The sequence below is a fragment of the Xyrauchen texanus genome, chromosome 33 (genome assembly GCF_025860055.1).
Source record: "Xyrauchen texanus isolate HMW12.3.18 chromosome 33, RBS_HiC_50CHRs, whole genome shotgun sequence".
Classification (NCBI taxonomy): domain Eukaryota; kingdom Metazoa; phylum Chordata; class Actinopteri; order Cypriniformes; family Catostomidae; genus Xyrauchen; species Xyrauchen texanus.
The window spans coordinates 25,602,603-25,625,240 of record NC_068308.1 but is presented as its reverse complement, the minus strand read 5'-3'; the positions used below and the strand labels follow the sequence as shown (position 1 = coordinate 25,625,240).

At 39.6% G+C, this 22,638-nt stretch overlaps 1 protein-coding gene across 2 annotated transcripts in view; it reads right to left on the bottom strand.

Annotated features, from left to right (window-relative positions):
• The window catches only part of LOC127626798 (voltage-dependent T-type calcium channel subunit alpha-1G-like), a 204,726-nt gene that overhangs the window by 45,700 nt on the left and 136,388 nt on the right, over positions 1-22,638 (bottom strand). Inside the window, exons 20-23 of one of the 2 annotated variants that reach the window (XM_052102848.1) lie at positions 16,950-17,076; positions 15,624-15,749; positions 15,406-15,495; positions 13,456-13,669 (exon numbers count right to left, since the gene is read on the bottom strand). In XM_052102848.1, the coding sequence (XP_051958808.1) occupies positions 13,456-13,669; positions 15,406-15,495; positions 15,624-15,749; positions 16,950-17,076 (557 nt within the window). The remainder of the gene's footprint in view (positions 1-13,455; positions 13,670-15,405; positions 15,496-15,623; positions 15,750-16,949; positions 17,077-22,638) is intronic. The other variant, XM_052102849.1, reaches the window with a different exon arrangement.

Here is a 22,638-nt window from a genome sequence, read left to right as displayed (position 1 = left end):
TGAGACATTCTTTGCTTAGATGGCAATTTTAGCCCACTCCAATTCCATCTATGAATACATTTGAGAGCGATGGCAAGATATTTGGGTGAGGCAATTGAAGGTTTTGGGCTGAATGACAGATAGCAGCATACCACATTTGAATACAGCCACAACATTTTGGTCATCCACCATTCTTGGACATGCTATGTAACTGTTACAACTCAGTGAAATACCCATCAGCCCCCAAAGAGGTTTACAACTTTTTGTCACACTGAGATTTGAACTCATGCTGGTCTTGATGATTAGGATTTAATTCTGTCTTTGTTGCAGTTCACATGCACTTGGAGGAACAAGCTCTTAAACTTTTAAAGCCAAGAACTCTGGACCTGATTTACTAAATTATAAGTGTGTGAAAACTCTACTTTTCCCATAACTGTAAAAAGTATGATAACGATCCAAATCACACACAACAAAAAAATCATAAAATACAATAAAAATGTATAAATCACAAATAAAGATGCTGAAAAAAAGGTCTTAATTGCTCTATTTCAAAATCTAGTGAACTACCTATGAAGATAACATTTAAAGTTCCAAAATGAAAGCAGCTTAACTATGCAGCCTCCTAAGATACCTCCTTTTTGCCAAATTCTAAGGCAGCTTCACATATATCCTTCAAGGCTGAGGCAATTACAGAATGCATGGTGACAAGCTCAGTAAAAATTTCCATCTATGATGGCAGAGAGTCGATGTCGAGAGTCAAGAGAGAGTCGATTTTGAGAGTCCACATGTTGATTATGAATAAACATAATTTTCAATCAATACTAAAAAAGTATCAATACAAATAGTTCAGTGTAACTAAAATAGATTATTTAACCCAATAATTGTGTCTGCTATGAATTTTTATGCATATTAGTGAATCACATTGTTAGAAAACAACATCTTAGTTGAAATCCATAGCATATCGAGTATTCCAATGCAGACTGCAACAGTATTTATGTTCAATAATGAAGTGCTAAATTGCTGCCAAATCAGTCACTCGTGAGGTTCCATGACAGATAGGATGCCTTAGGGTGTAGCTGCATATGTAAGCATTAGGCAGCAAGGCTGCTCACTAAGTTTTGGACCAGAGTTGGTATTTCAATATTTTTTGTTTTTGTGGTTTCTGTTTTGTGAATGACTAAGCCATCTACACAGGTCCAAAGTCCTTGCAGGAAATTCTCCATATATAGAAGAGGGGTGACAGGGAGGACAGGAAATTTCCATCCAAGACATGAAGCATATAGCAGTATATAGCTGGTACCTCAGAAGCTAAATCAGTCAGTTGGGAAATACAGACAAACTCTAGTTCATTATCTAAAATTACTCACACTTAGAACACCACAGACAATTGAAAAAAAAATGAAAAAAAAAGGAATATTTAATTTTTAGATAGTATGTTATTTAGTTCTTGGTTTTAACCTTTCCTACATAGACGAGTGCTTTTTATTGATAGTTGATGATATGGGGGGCTCTAAGTCATGAATGAGTGTCTAAGGGTAGAAAATACTGACATTTTGATTTTGATTATTTGAGGTCAGCTTGATATAGCTCTCTATAGAACTGTACTTACAACAAACTGCAGCACTGAGCAATGTGTTCGACAATGCTCTGTCCATTATTTGCACTCTCATGAGTCATATGGGGTGAAAGTCATGAGTACTGGGAAATTGTGGGCAGTGGGAGGACTAGACTGTTATTTAAGGAAGAGCCAGAAAGAAAAAAAAATTCTAAAGCATGGATGGCAAAATGTCGGACAAAAATAGAACAAGGAAAAACAGATGTGATAAAAACAGCCATCAGAAAGGGAAGGAAGTCAGTTGCCGTTTTGTTTTTTGCTACAAGCCAGATCATTATTAATTGAGGCTGGTTTTACACCTCTGAAGTTCATGGTCAATGACTTGCTCAATAACATAATGAGTCAATGTCTGCTGGACATAAACTGTAGTTACTGATACATCCCAATTTAAAAATTAGTTTGACAGCAATACTGTACTTTTTATTTTTTGGCCAGCATACACTGTCAAAACCAACATGAAATTACTGCCTTCTTATCACTGAAAACATCGATAAAAACAGAAAAAAGGGAAGGGGAACATTTTTATGTGTTAAAATAAGTATTACAGGGATAGTTCACCCAAAAATGAAAATTATGTTATCATTTTCTCACCCTCATGTTGTTCCAAACCCACATGACTTTCTATTTTGCATGAAACATAAAAGGAGATGTTAGGCAGAATGACAGTCTCATTAAGGGAATGAGATGCAATATAACTGAATGGTGACTGTCCTTCTCCCTACAGCATTTCCATTTGTGTTCCATGGAAATAAACAAAGAAATACAGGTTTAGAACAACATAAGCGCAGACATTTATATTTATAATTTTTGGCAAACTAGCCCTAAAACATAAGAAAATTCAATCTTCAGTAATGGCAGGGCATGGTAAAGAGAACGCACACACAAACAAGCAAACTTACAATAAATAGGTGTGAGACAGAAACACGGACCCACGCATACAGTATATCATGCTGGTAGATGTGGCAGACAAACCACACTTTCTTTCTGAGTCTGACTTGAGCAAGATGGACCGTCTGTGATGGAGGCTGAAAGGCAGAAGCTGGTAGAGCTGTGAGTGTGTGGAAGGGCATAGGTTTTGATATTTACAAGAGTGATGTCACTCTGCATTACTCAACATAAGAGTTTAGTTAGAATGCCTAACATTTTGGAAAACATCAAGCATTCCTAGTCCTGTATAAAAATGTCTAAAAAATACAAATAATAATGATAATAAATGCAAATAAATTACAACTCTGCTATTTTCTACTAAATAAATCTACTCTTTAGAACTGTCTGTTCTAATTGGTCCTACTCTGAGCAATACTGCAACAATATACAGGTATTGAAGCACTTGTCATGTTACTGTCTCATTAAGGTGTATTGTGTATCTCCTTATTTTTTTGTATTGAGCCAAGAGCGTTTCGATCTTCTGTTAATCACCAACATCTCGTCATCGGAATTTCACAGGTTTGGTACACAGCGGAATGCGAAATGTCTTCGCATGAGCTTGTGCTTCTGGTTTGCCATATTAGGATCCGTTTAGAGGGAAGTGAATGGAGTGTTAATTGTAGTGTGACTGAAGCTTAAAGGAATAGCTTACCCAATTTTAGTTGAATCATTCTCTCATCATTTATTTACCCTAATGTCCTCTCAAATGTGTATGACTTTCTTGCTTCAGTTGAACATAAACGAAGATTTTTTTGAAGAATATCTCAGCTCTGTAGGTCCATACAATGCAAGTGAATGATGATCAAGCCTTTGTAGCTCCAAAAAGGAGATAAAGTCAGCATAAAAGTAATCCATTCGACTCCACTGGTTTAATCAATGTCTTCTTAAGTGATCTAGTTGGTTTTGGGTGACAACAGACCAAAATATAACTCCTTTTTCACTGTACATCATTTGCAGTCTCATGAAATCATGATCGCCAAGGAGACTGCTATCAAGATGTACAGTGGAAAAAGAGGTTACATTTTGGTCTGTTCTCACCCAAAAACCAATTGGATCGCTTCAGAAGACATTGAATAAACCAATGGAGTCAGATGAATTATGTTTATCTGCTTTTGGAGCTTTAAATGCCTGATCACCATTCACTTGCATTGTAGAAAGATTGCCATACACATCTTAGATGGCATGAGGGTGAGTAAATGATTAGATCATTTTCATTTTTGGATGAACTAACCCTTTAAGTCACTTTGGATAAAAAGTGTCTGAATGTATAAATGTACGTCAAAGTATTTCTGAAAAAAATTACATTTACCTAACCAATCCTACAAACATCTCTGGTCACTCCACCAATACAGTATACTGTATATTTCCTAGCTATTGGTGATACTTCAGCAGTTACAGACAATACTGTTACCTCTCCACACTATGAGTGTGCTATCTCCTTTATACAGCTTGCATAGCTTGTTTTACCACCAAGACAGCAGTACATCTCTCTGACTGCTGGTATTTGTCAAGCCTCCACTCTCACAACATGACACGCAAGCCAGCCATCTCAGTACAAATATCTGCGAGGTTACAAAACATTCTCGCTGAAGACTTTTTAACTCCGTTCTCCATCTACAGCATTTAGTTAGTAAGCCTACTCCTACTAAATGAACCATGAAGACCCATAAAAAGATTTGGTGCACTTCCTGCCAAAAAGCACAAGTCTGCTGAAATGTAGGACAAGGCGTGCATGCATTCTTATCAGAATCAAACTAGAACCCTTTCAGCAGAACATTGCAAAGAACGTAAATGAGCAGTTTTTACTACATGCATATAAAGATGGTAACATTGCTAGGGGTAATCAAAATTAGGGGAACTAGTCAAGATGGTTGATTAGTTCATTTGTGAGGTTGACAAGTTTATCAAGATTTATTTCCTTTAAAGCTGTTTTTGAATGTAAGTACACAATAAAAATGTCTTGTGTATATGCCCCCTAAGAAACAGGTACAATTGGGGTCAGGTCTACCTAAAACCAGCCTAATCAAACAAGTCTGCCTTAGAACAGATTAGTCAACTTGTCATTAAGGCAACCAATCTACTTGTTAATTTAAAAAAAAATATGTTGTTTTACAGCTCCCTACATAAAACATGTTACAATTTTTTTTTAATTTTGTTTGGAGTATGAATAGAATTCACACAAATTAACTGTCTATGGATATCTAGAAGGAAAGGACAAAATGTACAGAATCATATCATGACATTCATTGGAGCAAAAAGTACATTCAGCTGAAATTTTTACACCATCTGTTAAATTTAAGGGGCTGTTACTTGCCCAACTTACATAAAGAACACTTTGAGTCATTATCACTTGCAGTAGGAAGAAAGGAAATGGTGTTTGGAGCTGCCAGGTTACATAAGAGACTGTGTTGCCGCCTGCTGCCAAGAGTGAAGTTTACACGATACTTGTAATTTAATTTTTCCCCCCTTTGTCACTCTGTTTCATTGCTCGGGAGATTATATTATATTGCTAGAGACAAAAAGTGGTCTAACTACTGGTAGAAATGAAACTGATTAAACAAATTTAGCTGAATGACCATCATCTCAGTTCTACATGGCCGCCGGACAAATGACATACAATTCTGACCAATTGTTATTCGTTAAGTATCTGTCATGGACTCATAGGGGAATTTATGGAAATTGCATTGCATTCCCTGATAGAGTTGTTTATTTGCACATGCTGTCTGTGCTGTTTTAGCACCTAATTTACAAAAGGAATTATGCAAATCGGTTAAAAATGCAAGCACACCCAAACATTTTGTGCTAAACACAATTTGCAATTCACTATTCCAGATATTGCGGTTAAATTTTTAATACTAGGCTATGGAGAATACAGCTGACTGCTACAATCTGGCATACTTGACTGGGACTGTACATCATTGCTCTACCACTGTGATGCAGACACCTGAAACAGCACTTTAAATTGAAGAAACTGCGCTTGACTACACCTCACATCTCTATAAACGACCAGTTATGACACTGTTCTCTATCATTTAATCATAATTTGATGGATTACTCCTGTGCAATGTTAATTGCACAAGGCAAACAGTTTTGTGAATAAGACACAATCTATAATAAGCCAAATGGAATGCTTTTGTTAATATTGTGTGTCCTGGAAAACTACTGTCAAAGCTGAGTTTTGATGAGGTTCCTCAGTGACTGACTAATAAATGATGACTGAGGGAGGACACAGTTAGAGGAGAGGCAGATGGTTTCAGCCCAACTGCAGTGTGATATGATTAAGCAGCCCTTTGATCCCACACGCAAGTACACAGCACTGATGGCAGACCAACAGGAGGGGAACAGAAGCTAATTGAGAGAGACAGACTGGCAGGGGGTAATGCCCCACCTCTCCAAAACAGAAATCCGAAAAAAAATGCTAAAACATGCTGATGCACAATCTATCTGGATGGGCGACAAATTAACACATTGTCTGATAATTAAAAGAAAAATTGAGCAGTCAGTTCTTCATCCCAAGTACAGTGACATGACTCAGTCAGAATGTGAATACGACGATGCATGCAACTGTAAAATGTGTCTGAACTATAGAAGCATGCAATCTATGCACACATGGCAGCATACTGTAATCAATGTATAAACCGTCAGGCCAACCTGCAGGTCTCTTCTGTTAGCATCTCTGAGGGTAGTCATTACAATGTGCACCAATCAAATAAATATATTTTTACACATATACAGTATCTCACAAAAGTGAGTACACCCCTTACATTTTTGTAAATATTTTCATGTGACAAGACTGAAGAAATGACACTTTGCTACAATGTAAAGTAGTGAGTGTACAGCTTGTATAACAGTGTAAATTTGCTGTCCCCTCAAAATAACTCCACTATAAACCGCTGGCCAACAAAAGTGAGTACACCCCTAAGTGAAAATGTCCAAATTGGGCCCAATTAGCCATTTACCCTCCCCGGTGTCATGTGACTCGTTAGTGTTTACATTTACATTTACATTTATTCATTTGGCAGACGCTTTTATCCAAAGCGACTTACAAAAGAGGAAAAACATCAGCGAATCATCTTAGGGAGACAGTGGTACAAAAAGTGCCATATTACAAAGTTTCACTATCATCAGAATAGTATACAAAACAGATTTAAGTGCAACAAGAAATGTAAGTAATTTTTTATTTTTTTTTTGTGACCGGTTAAGTGCTTTTGGAAAAGATGTGTTTTTAGCAGTTTTTTGAAGACAGAGAGTGAGTTAGCTTCCCGGATTAAGTTGGGAAGGTCATTCCACCACCATGGTATGATGAAACTGAAAGTCTGGGAAAGTGTTTTGGTGCCTCTTTGTTTTGGTACGACAAGGCAACGTTCCTTAGCCGACCGCAGGCTTCTGGTAGGAACATAGCTCTGCATAAATGTTTTTAGGTATGCTGGAGCAGACCCAGTGACTGTTTTGTATGCCAGCATCAGGGCCTTGAATTTAATACGTGCATGAACCGGCAGCCAGTGGAGAGAGACAAAAAGTGGTGTAACATGTGCTCTCTTCGGTTCATTAAAGACCAGACGTGCTGCTGCATTCTGGATCATTTGGAGAGGTCTAATAACACATGCAGGAAGGCCTGCAATGAGAGCGTTACAGTAGTCCAGTCTAGTTATGACAAGGGACTGAACGAGCAGTTGTGTGGCATGTACAGAGAGGAAGGGTCTTCCTGATATTGTAGAGTGTAAATCTACATGATCTTGCAGTCTTTGAAATGTGGTCTGTGAAATTTAGCTCATCATCAATGGTTACCCCTAGATTTCTGACCGTTTTGGAAGGTGAAACTGTAGTTGGACCCAGCTGCACGGTGATGTTGTGTTCAACAGCAGGGTTGGCTGGAAAGACAAGAAGTTTGGTCTTGGCTGGGTTGAGTTGAAGGTGGTGTTCCTTCATCCAGGCTGAGATGTCTGCCAGACAGGCAGCGATTCGAGCGGTCACTGTGGTGTCGTTGGGCTGGAAAGACAAGTAGAGTTGCGTGTCATCAGCGTAGCAGTGGTAAGAGAAACCATGTGACTGGATGATGGGTCCCAGTGAAGTTGTGTATATGGAGAAGAGATGTGGCCCAAGCACTGATCCCTGAGGTACCCCTGTAAGTAACTGGTGTGGCTTGGATAGTGTTACAAGGTCTCAGGTGTGAATGGGGAGCAGGTGTGTTAAATTTGGCATCATCACTCTCACACTCCATCATACTGGTCACTGGAAGTTCAACATGGCACCTCATGGCAAATAACTCTCTGAGGATCTGAAAATGGTCGACCAAAGAAGTTGAGTGCACGTGCTCAGTGTCATATCCAGAGGTTGTCTTTGGGAAATAGACGTATGAGTGCTGCCAGCATTGCTGCAGAGGTTGAAGGGGTGGGGGGTCAGCCTGTCAGTGCTCAGACCATACACCGCACACTGCATAAAATTGGTCTGCATGTCTGTCGTCCCAGAAGGAAGCCTCTTCTAAGGATGATGCACAAGAAAGCCCGCAAACAGATAGATGAAGACAAGCAGACTAAGGACATGGATTACTGGAACGATGTCCTGTGGTCTGATGAGACAAAGATAAACTTATTTGGTTCAGATGGTGTCAAGCGTGTGTGGCAGAAACCAGGTGAGGAGTACAAAGACAAGTGTGTCTTGCCTACAGTCAAGCATGGTGGTGGGAGTGTCATGGTCTGGGGCTGCATGAGTGCTGCCGGCACTGGGGAGCTACAATTCACTGAGGGAACCATGAATGCCAAAATGTACTGTGACATACTGAAGCAGAGCATGATCCCCTCCCTTCGGAGACTGGGCCACAGGGCAGTATTCCAGCATGATAATGACCCCTAAACACACCTCCAAGACGAACTCTGCCTTGCTAAAGAAGCTGAGGGTGAAGGTGATGGACTGGCCAAGCATGTCTCCAGACCTAAACCCTATTGAACATCTGTGGGGCATCCTCAAACGGAAGGTGGAGGAGCACAAGGTCTCTAACATCCACCAGCTCCGTGATGTCGTCATGGAGGAGTGGAAGAGGACTCCAGTGGCAACATGTGAAGCTCTGGTGAACTCCATGCCCAAGAGGGTTAAAGCAGTGTTGGAAAATAATGGTGGCCACACAAAATATTGACACTTTGGGCCCAATTTGGACATTTTTACTTTTGTTGCCGGCGGTTTAGACATTAATGGCTGTGTGTTGAGTTATTTTGAGGGGACAGCAAATTTACACTGTTATACAAGCTGTACACTCACTACTTTACATTGTAGCAAAGTGTAATTTCTTCAGTGTTGTCACATGAAAAGATATAATCAAATATTTACAAAAATGTGAGGGGTGTACTCACTTTTGTAAGATACTGTACATATCAGTGGTTTTTATATGCAATCTCTTAACAACTGGTAACAAAACAGAAAATGTGAAGGTGAAGATTTTGTGCAATAACACTGAAGGATGCAAGGAGAAGACAGACATATGAAAGTGTATGAGAAAAGCAGATAGAGAGGGAGAAAGGAGAAAAGGAAAGGGGTTCAGGAGGGATCCCTTGTTCACTGAGGTAAAACACAGACCGAAGCAATAAGAGAGATAAGAGGTCCCTCAGCTACACCAAAAACAACATAAGTTAACATGTTCCACGCACCAATTTCTATTACTATTATTTACTTTTTAGAGTTATATAACTGCCAAATAATGATATTGATAATGTTTTGCTTTTGCTGGCATTAGTATTCAAAAAGAACTGTCATAACTGTATGTTTCAGTGAAGCAGAAATAGGCAAGCAAACTGTGAAAAAACTAAGACACAGCAGGGGTTCTGGGTATTTTCTGATAATTTTTTTTTCGGTAGAAGTATTCACAAGATTTTAATGATGAAAATGAAGAACATTTAACCCTAAAATTTGGGCAAATTACACTTAAAAAGGGATTTCTTGTGGAGTGTTTTTTCCCCCCACTTTTGTCTAGCTAAACAAGACTGGCGGAGCAAAATCCTAAACTCTGTTAGCATTTACACGAACAGTTGAGATTAACATGGATTTTGATCTACTTAAAGGAATATTCCGGGTTCAATACAGGTTAAACTCAATGGATCGTATTTGTGGCATAAAATTGAGTAGGTCAAAAATGTATTTTAATTTATTATACCCTTCCTTTTCTTAAAAAAAAATAAAAAATGTGGGTAACAGTGAGGCACTTACAATGAAATTGAAAGGTACAATTCATAAACTGTTAAATACACACTATTTCAAAAGTATAGACACACAAGACATAAACAATATGTGTGTTAGCATAATTTTAGTGTCATAAAATTGCTTACTAACCTTTTCTGTGAAAAGTTATAGCCATTTTAAAACTTTGTTGCCATATTGATGTGATGTCAACAAATCCTAAAACCCTAAAATGACTGTAAAAACTACAATTTAAACAAATTTAAAGCTCAATTAATAAATTAGTTTTAACAGAGGAATTAATGCAAGTGCATTTATAAAATTATAACCATAAACATTTTTCTTTATGCCCTTCAAAAATATTGTAAGTGCCTCACAGGGGCAGCTGTGGCTCAGGTGGTAGAGGGGGATGGCCACTAATCGCAGGGTTAGCCCACATGACTCCACATGCCGAAGTGTTCTTGGGCAAGACACTGAACCCCAAGTTGCACCTAATGGCAGGCTAGTGCCTTGCATGGCAGCTCTGCCATCATTGGTGTATGAGTGTGTGTGTGTGAATGGGTGAATGAGACACAGTGAAAAGTGCTTTGAAAATCACTATGTTTAAAAAAGCGCTATATAAGACCACTTACCACTGTAACCTCGACTTTTGCTCTTTTTTTTTTAAGAAAAGGAGGAGAGTCTAAATTAAATAAAGACGTTGGTAAGGGACCAAAAAGTAAAACTGAATTTCACACAAATTTAAATCAAATTCCATATATTCATACAGCTAACACATATTTCAGGTTTACAGGGAATGGATACTATATTATAACCACATACATCCAAAACTAGCAAGCTGTACTTACATTTTAATTTATTTGATCAATCAAAAACACATAAAACAGCGCAGTACTGTACCTCAACATTTTCTTAGGTCAAAATGGAACAAGTGTGCCATACAAAAACATCACTCACATAGGACACAAATGAGATTCAACAAAGTTTTGCAGCCATTGAACAACAGTAAGGTGTTCTGATGGTGTTTTAGCATGTAAGTAGAAGTTTGAAAACAGTTTTATGGGATAACATCACAAAGTGAATCACTACGCCACAACAACAAACCGTTGACAGAAATCTGAAGCAGAGCGATCAAGACATTAACAGTGATACTTTTCCTTTCAAACAGTCAGCCACAGTGCATCACATTGGGGGAAACACTGAGAGATTTGGTAATTCATGGACATATTGCACAACCAAGGTGTTCAACTGAAATCATCAAGAACTAAAAACTTTACAAAATAATGTTTGTATTCATAAAAAAAGCTGTTTGTTCCCTCTTCGTCCCCTGTGTGAGCTTGAGGCTGGGCTGGCTGGAATTGGTGATGAGGTGTAGATGCCGCACAAACAAGACTTCCACAGACAATTCTTGTGTGGTCAGAACAGATCTGATGAGGTGAGAGCATGGGCTCTCAACCCACCCAGAGCCCCCTCCCAACCCAAGCCACTACCACCACAGTGAACACATAGATATGCCAGAAGCAATCTGTACCTGTCAGTGAGTGTTCAGGACTGGACCAACTGACACCGGTCAGCATTATATCTAGAAGAATGAAATCATGTTATTTAGGTAGGGCAAGCAATGGAACCATCAGAGGAATTATGTACTGTTGGATGTTCCAGTTTTTCTGAGTCCAAAGTAACACTGTTGATGTATGCAGGACATCATTCAATCTCTATTTATCCCAAACAGTTTGGATCTAGTTATGGTCCTAGATTAGTTAAAGGTGATACAATTATACTGATGTTAAAAACTTTCTCCCATCATAGCTTAATATGCAGAGACAACAAAGTGTGAACACTGTGGCGCTACCAAAACATTGCTCTTTTTGTTTGAGGGTCCCGTCCAGCCCGACACAGCCACGTTGACCAATAGCGTAAATTTGGGGAGGGACTATCTGTTTCTCAAATCAATAAAACAACAGTCATTATTTTTTATAATTCCATGTGGTGATGTTAGTGGCACAGAAATAACAAATAAAAACTTTCAACTTCTCAGTTAATGATCACAGTCCTGCCAATACAAGTTCACCTGAAAAGACCCACACAACTTTTCTGTTGAGGTTTTCTACCAAAAGTCCACAGCTATCTTATCACCTTTCTGATAAGACTCAACAAGCTGTCTTAACAGGATATTTAGGTATTATGTTCAAAGAAGTTTCAAAATATTAATCAGGCCACGCAAAGCTGAAACACAGATTAATCCAATTTCCAACTGGAAATCTGACACATCCGTTAGCCATTCACACCTACAGAAAATTTGATCTGTAGCAAAGGAAAAGATGAAACACTGAAGGGAAAATTAGGCACTTTTCCAACTAGAACTAAAGCAGTGATGGAGTGATAGCACTATAAAACAAAAGACACTAATCAGCTCATTTGCAAATCAAATACAGATATGAGAAAGTGTGAGAGGGAGTTGCTGATGTAACTATATGACCTTTGACCTGCGATTAAAGGGATGGTTCATCCAAAAATGTAAAGTCTGTCATAATTTACACAAAAGGAGATGCTAGGCAGAATGTTAGCGAACGACAGCCTCAGTCACCATTCACTTTCATTTGCATCTGCATCTTTTTTCTCTCCATACAATGAAAATGAATGGTGGCAGAGACAGTTAATCTGAATAGTTACATTTCTTTATAAAATGCATTTGAATAAACATGTGGGTGAGTAAATAATGGCAGAATTGTCATTTTTCAGTGAATTATCCCTTTAAGAGATAAGAGTACCTACAGTGTCAGCATAGTCTTGATAAGGATAGTTTTGCCTTCCATGTGTTTTATTGTCTTACCTTGTGGTCCTTCTTTGGACCTAACTATAACTATGCACCATAGTAAAGATATTTTCACCTGTTTACATCTGTATTTCTCAAGGGCTTGAATCTAAATCCCATTTTTAACTGTTGCCTGAAGATCAAACATGCTGGACCAATGTCCAAACAATAGCTAGCATCAACACAAAGATTGTCGATTAAGTTGTTTAAATGTTAACGCCTTGTGCTGAGAATGGCAGGCAATGGAACCAAAATAAATAATCATAGGCAATACCACGCCGTGCATCCTAAGTGGCATCAGAGCAGGCAGCTGATGGATTTAAAGAGATAGTTCACAAAAATAAAAATATTTTTTATTTGCTCACCCTCATGTTGTTTTCAAACCTATATGTCTTTCTTCTGTGGAATACAGACTTTAGTCAGAATGTTAGCCTCAGTCACTATTCAACTTTTTCCATACAATGAAAGTGAATTGTGACTGAGGCTAACATTCTGACTAACATATCCTTTTGTGGTCGATGGAAGAAAGAATTGCGTATGGAATTGGAACAACATGAGGGTGAGTAAATGATGGCATCATTTTCATTTTGGGGTGAACTATTCCTTTAACAAATTCAACTGGATAGAATGTTTGCAATTTATTTAGACTCTATCTCAGACTGCACTGCCCTACATGCATGAGAGAAGGAGGGTGGGCAGACCCCTGGTCCAGGGCTACACCACACACCCTGCACTCTCAGTAAGCAGATCACCATGCAGGCCATGGGACATGCTCTTGAGACGTTCCCAGGCAAAGGGGGCAAGACGGGGGGCAGAGTCCTGACTAATTATGGGCCCGAGCATCTCATTCCTTATTCGCCGGTCACTCTACTTAGTATAAGCATCTAATTTAGCACGCGGTCAAATCAAAATGATCGAGCAGGACTCAGAAAGAAGTGGAAAGGCTACCGACCAGCTAGCTCCTTCTCCTTACTCCTTCTTTTTTTCTCCATGCGTTTAAGGCGCTTTTCCTCACGCCGTTTGGCTTCTTCTGCTTCTTGGTGCCGTCGGCACTTGTGAAAGTTCTCAACCACAACACCGACGAACATGTTGAGCACGAAGAAAGCCACGATCAGCAAGAAGGAGATGAAATAGAGCAACATCCATGGGTTGTAGTTCATGATGGGCTACAACACAGATAAAAACATGAATCAATGTACTGAGTATATAATGTGTGCAGCCAATAGTGCAATAGTGACCGCCAACTTTTTCAGTGGACATGGTTCTGGAAGTATTATTCCAATTAATTTTCTCCATGGGGATTAAAAAAAAAAGAAAATCCTTCAAATATGAGCTCTAAGCCATGAGCCAAACCAACCAACTCCAAGTTAAAAACTTTGATTTGAAGCAAAAAAGATAAAGGTGTCATAGAGGGATCAGAAAATAAGGTATTATACAAAACGATTGAGAAGTATAAAAAAGTATTCACAATGATTCACAAAAAAAAAAAAAAAATCACAATGATTCATGGGAGTGTGTTGTCACTGCATCTTTGCTGCAATCTTTATCTCCATGCTAACAGCGACTACACTGATTGGTGAAGATCTCTTCAGAATCCAACGGAAGTGTTTAATGGCTGGGAATGTGGCTATTAAAAATGGTTATTTAAACAAAAAAGATAAAATCTCACCAGGTTACAGTTTTTACAGAAGAATATATCATCTCTTAATAATCTCAGGCTCATTTGGAAAGTGAGCATTGATCATTTATACATTATCGCTGGAAATAAATGTATCTATGGAGAAAATGAATGGGATTTTCAGTTCTGGAACCCCCCTTTAGCTGTTTGCAATTTCCCAGCTAAAAGGACCTTAACCTTCAATGTAGGTTCAGACTCCATTATGCAAGTTTGGTTCTAGTCTAGCTGGAGAACCAGCAATGCCATGCTACTGACCAGAGAAACTTGTGGTTGACCCACATGGTCTTGCTGGAAAACCTGGTTGACTAAAGTCTTGCTGGATAAGCTAGTAAACAAAATATTGGGGACACCAGCATCCAAAATACAACATGCTGGTGATCAGAGTGCTTTTTTTTCAGCTGGGTTAGCAATTGGTCTTTACAAAGCAACCTCTTTGTAGTAAATACAGTAATAATATAGTAATCGCTGGTTCAGCTCCCCTGGCTTAGCCTGGGGTTAACTGCTTTGCTTAAGAACAACACAATGGTGATGGTGCAGAATTATGATACCAATAACACTTCAGTTCAAAGGTCTATCTTCTAAAGATGCCTTCCTCTGGGCTACATTAATAAGGGGTTTCCTGTGTGCAGTGGTACAGCATATTCAGCAAGAATTGCAGAAAGTATGTCCCAATTCAAACACATGAATGCCTTAGCTGGGAAAGGGGGCTTGGTCTTTTTCAAATCAAGCATATCACAACTTCAGCAGTCCACTGCTAGGCATAGAAATGTCATTTTCAAGCACAATTATGTTTTTGAAAAAGTATTCAAAAAATTCAAAAATAATAAATATATAAAAAAGAATTGGTGTGAAGAGTGTAATAAGAGTGCAATAAGACACTTCAATGAAGAGATATTTTGAAGTAGAATGGATTGTAAGGAGCTTATAGAAGAACTGATGAATGGAAAAGCAATTCTTTGAAGTCAAAACAGAAATGCTGAACAATGATTTTTCAGCTTTGATTCTGTTCATGGAGTTTTTCCAATCAGCGTTTGTGGTTATAAGTGAGAGAGTGCAACCGGACGGAAACTTGCCATGATAATTTGTTTTTGACCCACTCTAAAGGAACAAGGTTTTTTGTGTAACCGCAATCATAATGGCAACACATATTTAAAATTATATTATTACAACATAAGTTTATCCAAGTAAAAGGAGATGCTCATAAAAATGGGGTTTGGTCAATACCTGCTGATCAACACCAACAGCATCCAAACCATCATACATTATGTCCACCCAGCCATCTTTGGATGCCAGAACAAAAAGGGACATCAGAGCCTGATGGAGGCAGATGAGACAAAATAGGTTAAAATACATTTTACTTTAGTTCTTCCATTTGACTTTGTTGAAATCTGGGTTTTAGTTCAACCCAGACAAGGTGCATGTTTGTGCAACCAAGTGCTTACCTGCCCAAGGTTATCAAAGTTGTACTTATGTCTGACCCATTTATAGTTTGCCAGGTGGCAATCTGACTTGTTGGTGATGTTTCTTGTTTCCTCCCCTTGACACACAAAAAACTTCCCTTTGAAGAGCTGTAAGGAGAATGCAATATTATCACCACAAAGCCACCTTTTTCTGCAAAATGCTGTGATTTTTGGAAATACCTGACATGAATCACTGGAATATGTGTTCTGAGAAGTCACACCAGTGTTTGTGACAGCCATAGGCTCATGTTTTTTGTTTTTTTTTTCAAAAGAAAAAGAAAAAAGGCACATAAAGTAAGAAAAAAAGTAATCTACTTGACACCAGTGGTTAAGTTCATATCTTCAGCAGTGATTTGATAGGTGTGTTTGAGACACAGATTTATATTTATCATTTTTTACTCTAAATTCCCCATGTTCAGTAGGTGGTGATATGCACAAATAATAAGAATAGGCAAAAACAAAAAAGAAGAACATGAAAGTGATGATTTATAGTAAAAAAAGGATTTAAATATTAATCTGTTTCTTACCCAGACCTATCATATCACTTCTGAAGATATGGATTACTTTTATGCACCCTTTATATGCTTTTTGGACCCTCAAAGTTCTGGCCATAATTTACTTGCTTTGTATAGACCTACAGAGCTACAGAGCATATGTTACACTACCAGACAAAAATCTGGATACACCTGCTCATTCTATATTTTTACTGTTTTCCATATTTTACATTACCACTTTCACACTCACATTTACATACACCATTCTGTTATATGTCCTATTATTTGTATGTCTATTTATACTTGTACCTTGTTTTATATTCTGTGTGTACGGTAATGTTCTTTGTGCACTTGTTTCTCCTATCACCAAAAAAAATTCCTTTTGTCTGTGAGAACACTTGGCAGTAAAGTGACTAAACTTTAAACTACTGTATTGAATAACTCAAATGGAAAATTGGGAATGATGTAGTGGGGACCAAAAAATGTTAAACAAATCAAAATTATGCCTAAACACCTGCATTTTATACAGTATCGAAAGAGTTCCCATGTATGTTGGACACTTGTTGGCTGCTACTCCTTCTCTACTCAGGTGAACTCATCCATTAATAAAAACAAATATCACATTTTAGTTTTGGAAAGAAATTCATACATAGGCACATTTTATATACATGTATGTCCAAATAAATTTTAAGCATGTAGCCATTACTTTACATTACAAAGCGCATTTGTAACAGCCTGATCCAAGCAAAGCAAACAAGCTGTTAGTCATCCATTATAACTGTAAGGTTTCTAACTTGTACATTTTTGTACTCACCTGAACTCCCAAGATGCCAAAAATTATAAAAAAGGCACAGCAGATGACCACAATGTTTCCGATAGGTTTAAGTGATGACATCAATGTCTCAACCACAAGCTTCAGTCCTGGAGCTCTGCTGATCACTCTGAAAAATATATAGGAGAATAGATGTTTAAGAATCAAATTGAGCCAATATCGACAGTATCTGTGGATTTTCTTAACTTTCAGGTTCTTCAGGTTCTTAACTGTTAATCCACATGTCAGCAGAAAGACCACACGTTTATGAAAAGGTGCTTAGTAGATGCAGAAAAAGTAACCAATCAGGCAACAACCTTTAATATATGAACTTGTTTGTGTTAATATATTTTTATGGAACACAAAGCTCACAAACCCCTATCCGTACCTCCACCCGTCCAATTGTGCACTTCTTGCTGTGAGTCCCGCACATCGCAGCGACCTCAGAGCCACCCTCAGATGCTGTATTTGCTGCTGCCAATCATTATTGTATATAATTATGTCATCCAGATAGACAGCAGCATATGAAGGGTGCAGTCTGAGGACTCAGTCCATAAGGTGCTGAAACGCAGCCAGGGCCCAAAACAAATTGAACGGAAGGGTCACGAATTGGTGTAAGCCAAGTGGTGTGGAGAAAGCAGTTTTCCCACAGGACATTGGTGTTAAGGGGATCTGCCAATAACCCTCTGTTAAATCCAGTGTCGAATAAAAGCGAGCCGAGCCCAACCGATCGAGCAGCTCTTCAATATGAGACATTGGATATGTGTCAAATGTAGACACTGCGCATTGACCTTTCTATATTCCACACAGAACCAGAAAAAGCCGTCGCTCTTCGGAACCAGCACCACTGGGCTGGCCACGTCACTGTGGAATTCTTCTAAAACCCCATATCAAGCATGGCCTTAAATTCTTCCTGAACCACTTTTTTTTGTGCTCAGGTAATTGGTGAGGACGACTGCATACCACTACCACTGGGATTATTTCAATATGATATTTTATGAGGTTCGTACGATGAGGAAGGGGTGAGAACATGTCAGAGAGTTCTCTTTGCAACTGGGTCACGTCTGTGATTTGCAACGGAGAGAGGAGGTTTCTGCAAGTGACCGGGGTGCTGCGATTGGCTTTTAAGTTCACCTCCAGCCCGAGCTCCTCCCTCTCCACTGCCATCATCGCCAAAGCAATGGGGACCACCTTCCTCATGGTTTTAAGAGTTTAATGTGTTACATTTGCCATACATTTCCCTGACTTGCCGTGTGAACTCAAAGGGCCCTTGCCACTTTGCGAGTTATTTAGAGGTTGATAGCAATATAGTGGGTAGCAATACAAGGACTTTATCTCCTCATGTAAATTACCATAGCTGAGCTCCACTGTTATACAGCTGGGTCTGACGTTCTTGAGCCTGTAGCAAATTATCCTGTAATAGTTGCCCCAATGTGTGGAGTTTTGCTCTCAGTTCAAAAACATATTGAATTTCATTTTTGCTGTTTGATGGTCCATCCTCCCAATTTTCCCCTCACAAAATGTAAGACACTACGAGGCTTACACCCATGCAATAATTAAAATGGGGAGAACCCCGTGGAAGCTTGAGGGACCTCTCGAACTGCGAATAGGGGATATCCCAACTCTGAGCATCTTCGTGTATGAACTTACGAATCATGTTTTTCAGGGTTTTATTAAACCATTCAACCAAGCCGTCCATTTGCGGGTGGTACACACTTGTCCGAATCGATTTAATACCCAAAAATGTGTACAGATCGCGTAGTGTACATGACATAAATGTAGTGCTTTGATCAGTAAAGATTTATTTTGGTATCCCCACTCGGAAGATCATTCTAAAGAGTGCCTCCGCAACACTACATGCTGAAATGTTGTATAGCGGCACTGCTTCTGGATATTGCGTAGTCCATCAGAACAAACTCAAAGTGATTCCCACAATGTCATCCTTTCAAATGGCCTGACAAGGTCCATCCCAATAGAAAGGAACTTTGATCAAACGAAGCGGGCAGAAAGATGCTCTTGGGGTTGGCGGCGGATTCACCAGCTGAAATGGGCCATTTGACAGGAGAGAGAGAAGAAAAAAGTATATCTGAGCTCCCGAATACGCTGCCATATGGTCCTCTTCCATCTGGATGGTCGTTTGGAGCAACGCCGAGCGGTGGCACTGGACCAACTCCTCCATCTCTCTCGGAAGCTGAGAAATAAACTGCTCCAGTACCAACAAGTCGAACACAGCCCGATGTTGCATTGCTCAGCCATCAACCACCGCTGGCAGGTGTCCCAGAGCTGTTGAGCAAAGGCCGATGGCTGGTCGTGCTCGCCGAGAGTCAATGAGCAGAAGTGTTGGCACTATTGTTCTTATGTCCAGCCGACACATTGCAGGATGACTTTCTTGTGATGATCTGGCTCGTTCTTAAAACCCATCTCCACTCTCACTGCAATGACAAACAGCTGTTAGAGACAATCATTGCCAGGTGATGATCCTTAACTTTCTCATCTCCTGATCTCACTCTCTCTTCACAAGCCATTGTACAACCACTCCCTCACCATCACAATAACCAATTCATTTTGTATGTTCTTCTCACAAAGCTATCGAGTGGCTTCAGAATACAGCACACAATGTCGTATGGACAACATTTATGGTGCTTTTTTGGCACTTGTTGAGCTTACTGTATAAATAATGAAAATGGTGAACTATTTTTAGGTGAACTATTCCTTAAAAGATTCTACCTATAAATTAAAGAATAAAAAGCATATTAGTCCTCATCTGGTGACAGTGATTTCTGTCTCTCACCACAGAACTAAGCTAAAGTGGCAACAGTCTGATTTGATCCTCTGCTTTGATCTTCTTAAGAAGTGTGCTGTGGTTGTATGAGTGTCTGAGGATGAACGAAATGCCATGTTTAAGAGACAAATCAGATTTACTCAATAGTGACTGATTGGATAGAGAAAGGAGGCAGATAACATCCTGCTCCTTCTTTTGTGTGTCTGAATATCTCCCAAGCTCAAGCATATTTATCAAAGCCCACTATGGGGATTTCAGATAATACCATAAAATCAATAATGGAAATGTCAAATGATGAGAAAAATCAATATGTCTAGACCCATTCTCATCTGCGACTGAATTTGAGAGGGACAATCCAGTGAGGGAGCAATGTGAAATGATATGCCATACTTTTTGCTGCCACCGTGAGATTTCAATCCCTTAGCAAAAGAGGGCGCTAGTGTCTGAGGTGTTGTGCCAGTAATAGTCTTCAAAACAGTTGAAGACATTCCAAAACCCAGTAAATGTATGTGCTTATGTAATGTTTTGTTAAAAATAAGCAAGTGATTGGAAGCATTTTTTTTTGTATGTGTGAAAAAGAGAGAAAAGGAACAGAAGAGAGATTTGTCAAGTGTAAATTTGAAAATACTACTGCTACGAAACAAAAACCTAGTGCCATCATGGTATACAGATGGTATCATAATGTTATTACCATGGTATGGTTTGTCAAAAACATCACAGCTTTACAAACCATAGTACTTTTATTTTTTGACTGTCACAATGTTAAAACCCCATTTCCAGCAGCCATCACTCCAACATCTTATCATTGAGTAATCATGCTATATTGCTAATTTGGTACTAGAAAAACACTTGCCATTATATCAAATGACGTTGAAAGCTATTTGGTTGGTTAAATGAAGCTTAACATTGTCTATGTTTTTGTTTTGAGTTGCCAAAGTATGCAAAAGACTGGCATGTCTTAAGGTCAATATTAGGTTAAAAAATGGCAAAAAAGAAAAAGCTTTCTCTAGAAACGCATCAGTCAATTATTATTTTGAGGAATGAAGATTTCATTCAAAGGTGTACACTGCAGTCTTCAAAGACAAAGGGCACTTTTATTATTAATAACTCAAAGCATTTATTGCTAAAACTGTGAAAGATGTGGTAAGGGACCATCTGAATAATTTCTTGGAATTATTCATCTTCAGCGTAGTATTACTGACCAGTAACGCCACTCCCTATACACATATTACGCATTATGCGTGGTGCACCTACAGGGGGACCATTTAATCTTAGGGGGTACCAAAAACTCCAAAAACTGTACATGCACATCTTTAAACATTTAAACTTAGCAAATTGTGGCAGCGGGGGGTGTGGTCGAGCGTTCGTCTGGAGAGAAAGTGGTAAGGGTGTATACACCTTAGCCAGATATTGACTAACACTGGTTCCCAATTGCAGTGAGTTTAGGGAGAGCGGTATAAAAGAGTGACCATGCCAGAAACTGGGGAGAGTGCTACCAGTCTGAAAGAGAATATGTGTCTACACAGAGATTTAATGTGTTTACACACTGCTGAAAAGCCATTTGAATTTGTTTATGATTAAAATCATACCTTTAGTTGAAGAACCCTGTTCCCTGTGTTGTCCTTGCCCTCCCAACCCTGAGTTGGGAGAAAGTATGCCTCATGGTGTCCTTGCCGTAAGCTGAAGTCCTTAAGTCCCTCGCCAGCCTTCACCAGATCCACCAACATGCATTACTTGAATGCCGCTTCCATGAGTTCCTCAGAGTTCATGCAGAGGACCGGCTGGTGATCTGGAGCCTCCCCAGTAAGGAGAAAGCCCCGGATGCGACCCCGGACAAAAGCAGCCCCATGCCCCAGCCCATGCTAATGAAGATGGGGGCTGAAGAAGACCTAGAAGCCTTCCTTGACCTCTTTGAGCAAACTGCAGGGATCTGGGGTTGGTGGTGGTGCTGGAGCAGCCATCCCTTTCAGCTACCGAAAGGGATGGTGGAATAGGTCCAGTGCCATCGCCCGTTGTCACTGGAGGAAGTTTTCCAACTGGCGGAGGATCATATTACTACCCTCTCCCCCTGTGCTTTCCCCGATCTCTTCTCCCTCCCCCCTCCCCTCTTACTCTGCTGTATTCTGGTATTCCGCTGCTGAAGCCAGCTTCCTGTTCGACTGGGTTTTCCCCCCCGGTGACTTCAATGCCTCAGAGCTCTCCCCCTCAGGTGGATTTGCCTGCCAACGCAGGTGCGGGCGTAGCTCCTGGGCCAGCCTGTTAGACTTGCGAGGATCTGGGGCACTTCCGGAATCAATGCCCTGTGATGGAGCTGGGAACAGTGGTCCGGGTACCCAACACTCCACGGGCTGCCCCGATCGGGCCGGAGAGTACAGTATACCGGTATGTGTCATTGGGAGTACTCATCAAGCCTTGGTGGACATGGATTGCAACCAGACCACTATCCACCAATGCTTGATTCAACACGAGGCTTTGGGTACAACCAAAAGAGTGAGGGTGAAGTGTGCATGGGGATATCTAAAACTACCCTGTAGTGACACTCATTATTACATTTTGGGGAACAAAGTATAGAGTTAGTTCCCACCGGAAGCAGTGCCTCTGAACACAGTGCATCTCAGCATGCAGTGTTTCGGAGGCACTCTTCAAAATAATCTCCAGGGTGGGGATTCCGAAAGAAATTCTCACTGATCAAGGCACTGCATTTATGTCACGAACACTACACAAGCTTTATGAATTTTTGGGTATTAAGTCAATCCCCACAAGTGTTTACCATCCATAAACAGAATTAATAAAACCCTAAAATATGATTTGTATGTTTGTGGACGAGGATGCTAGAAATAGGGATAAATGACTTGACATAGAGGCGTGCTCTATGTCATATGGAAGCTTGGGAGGATGGTCCTTCAAACA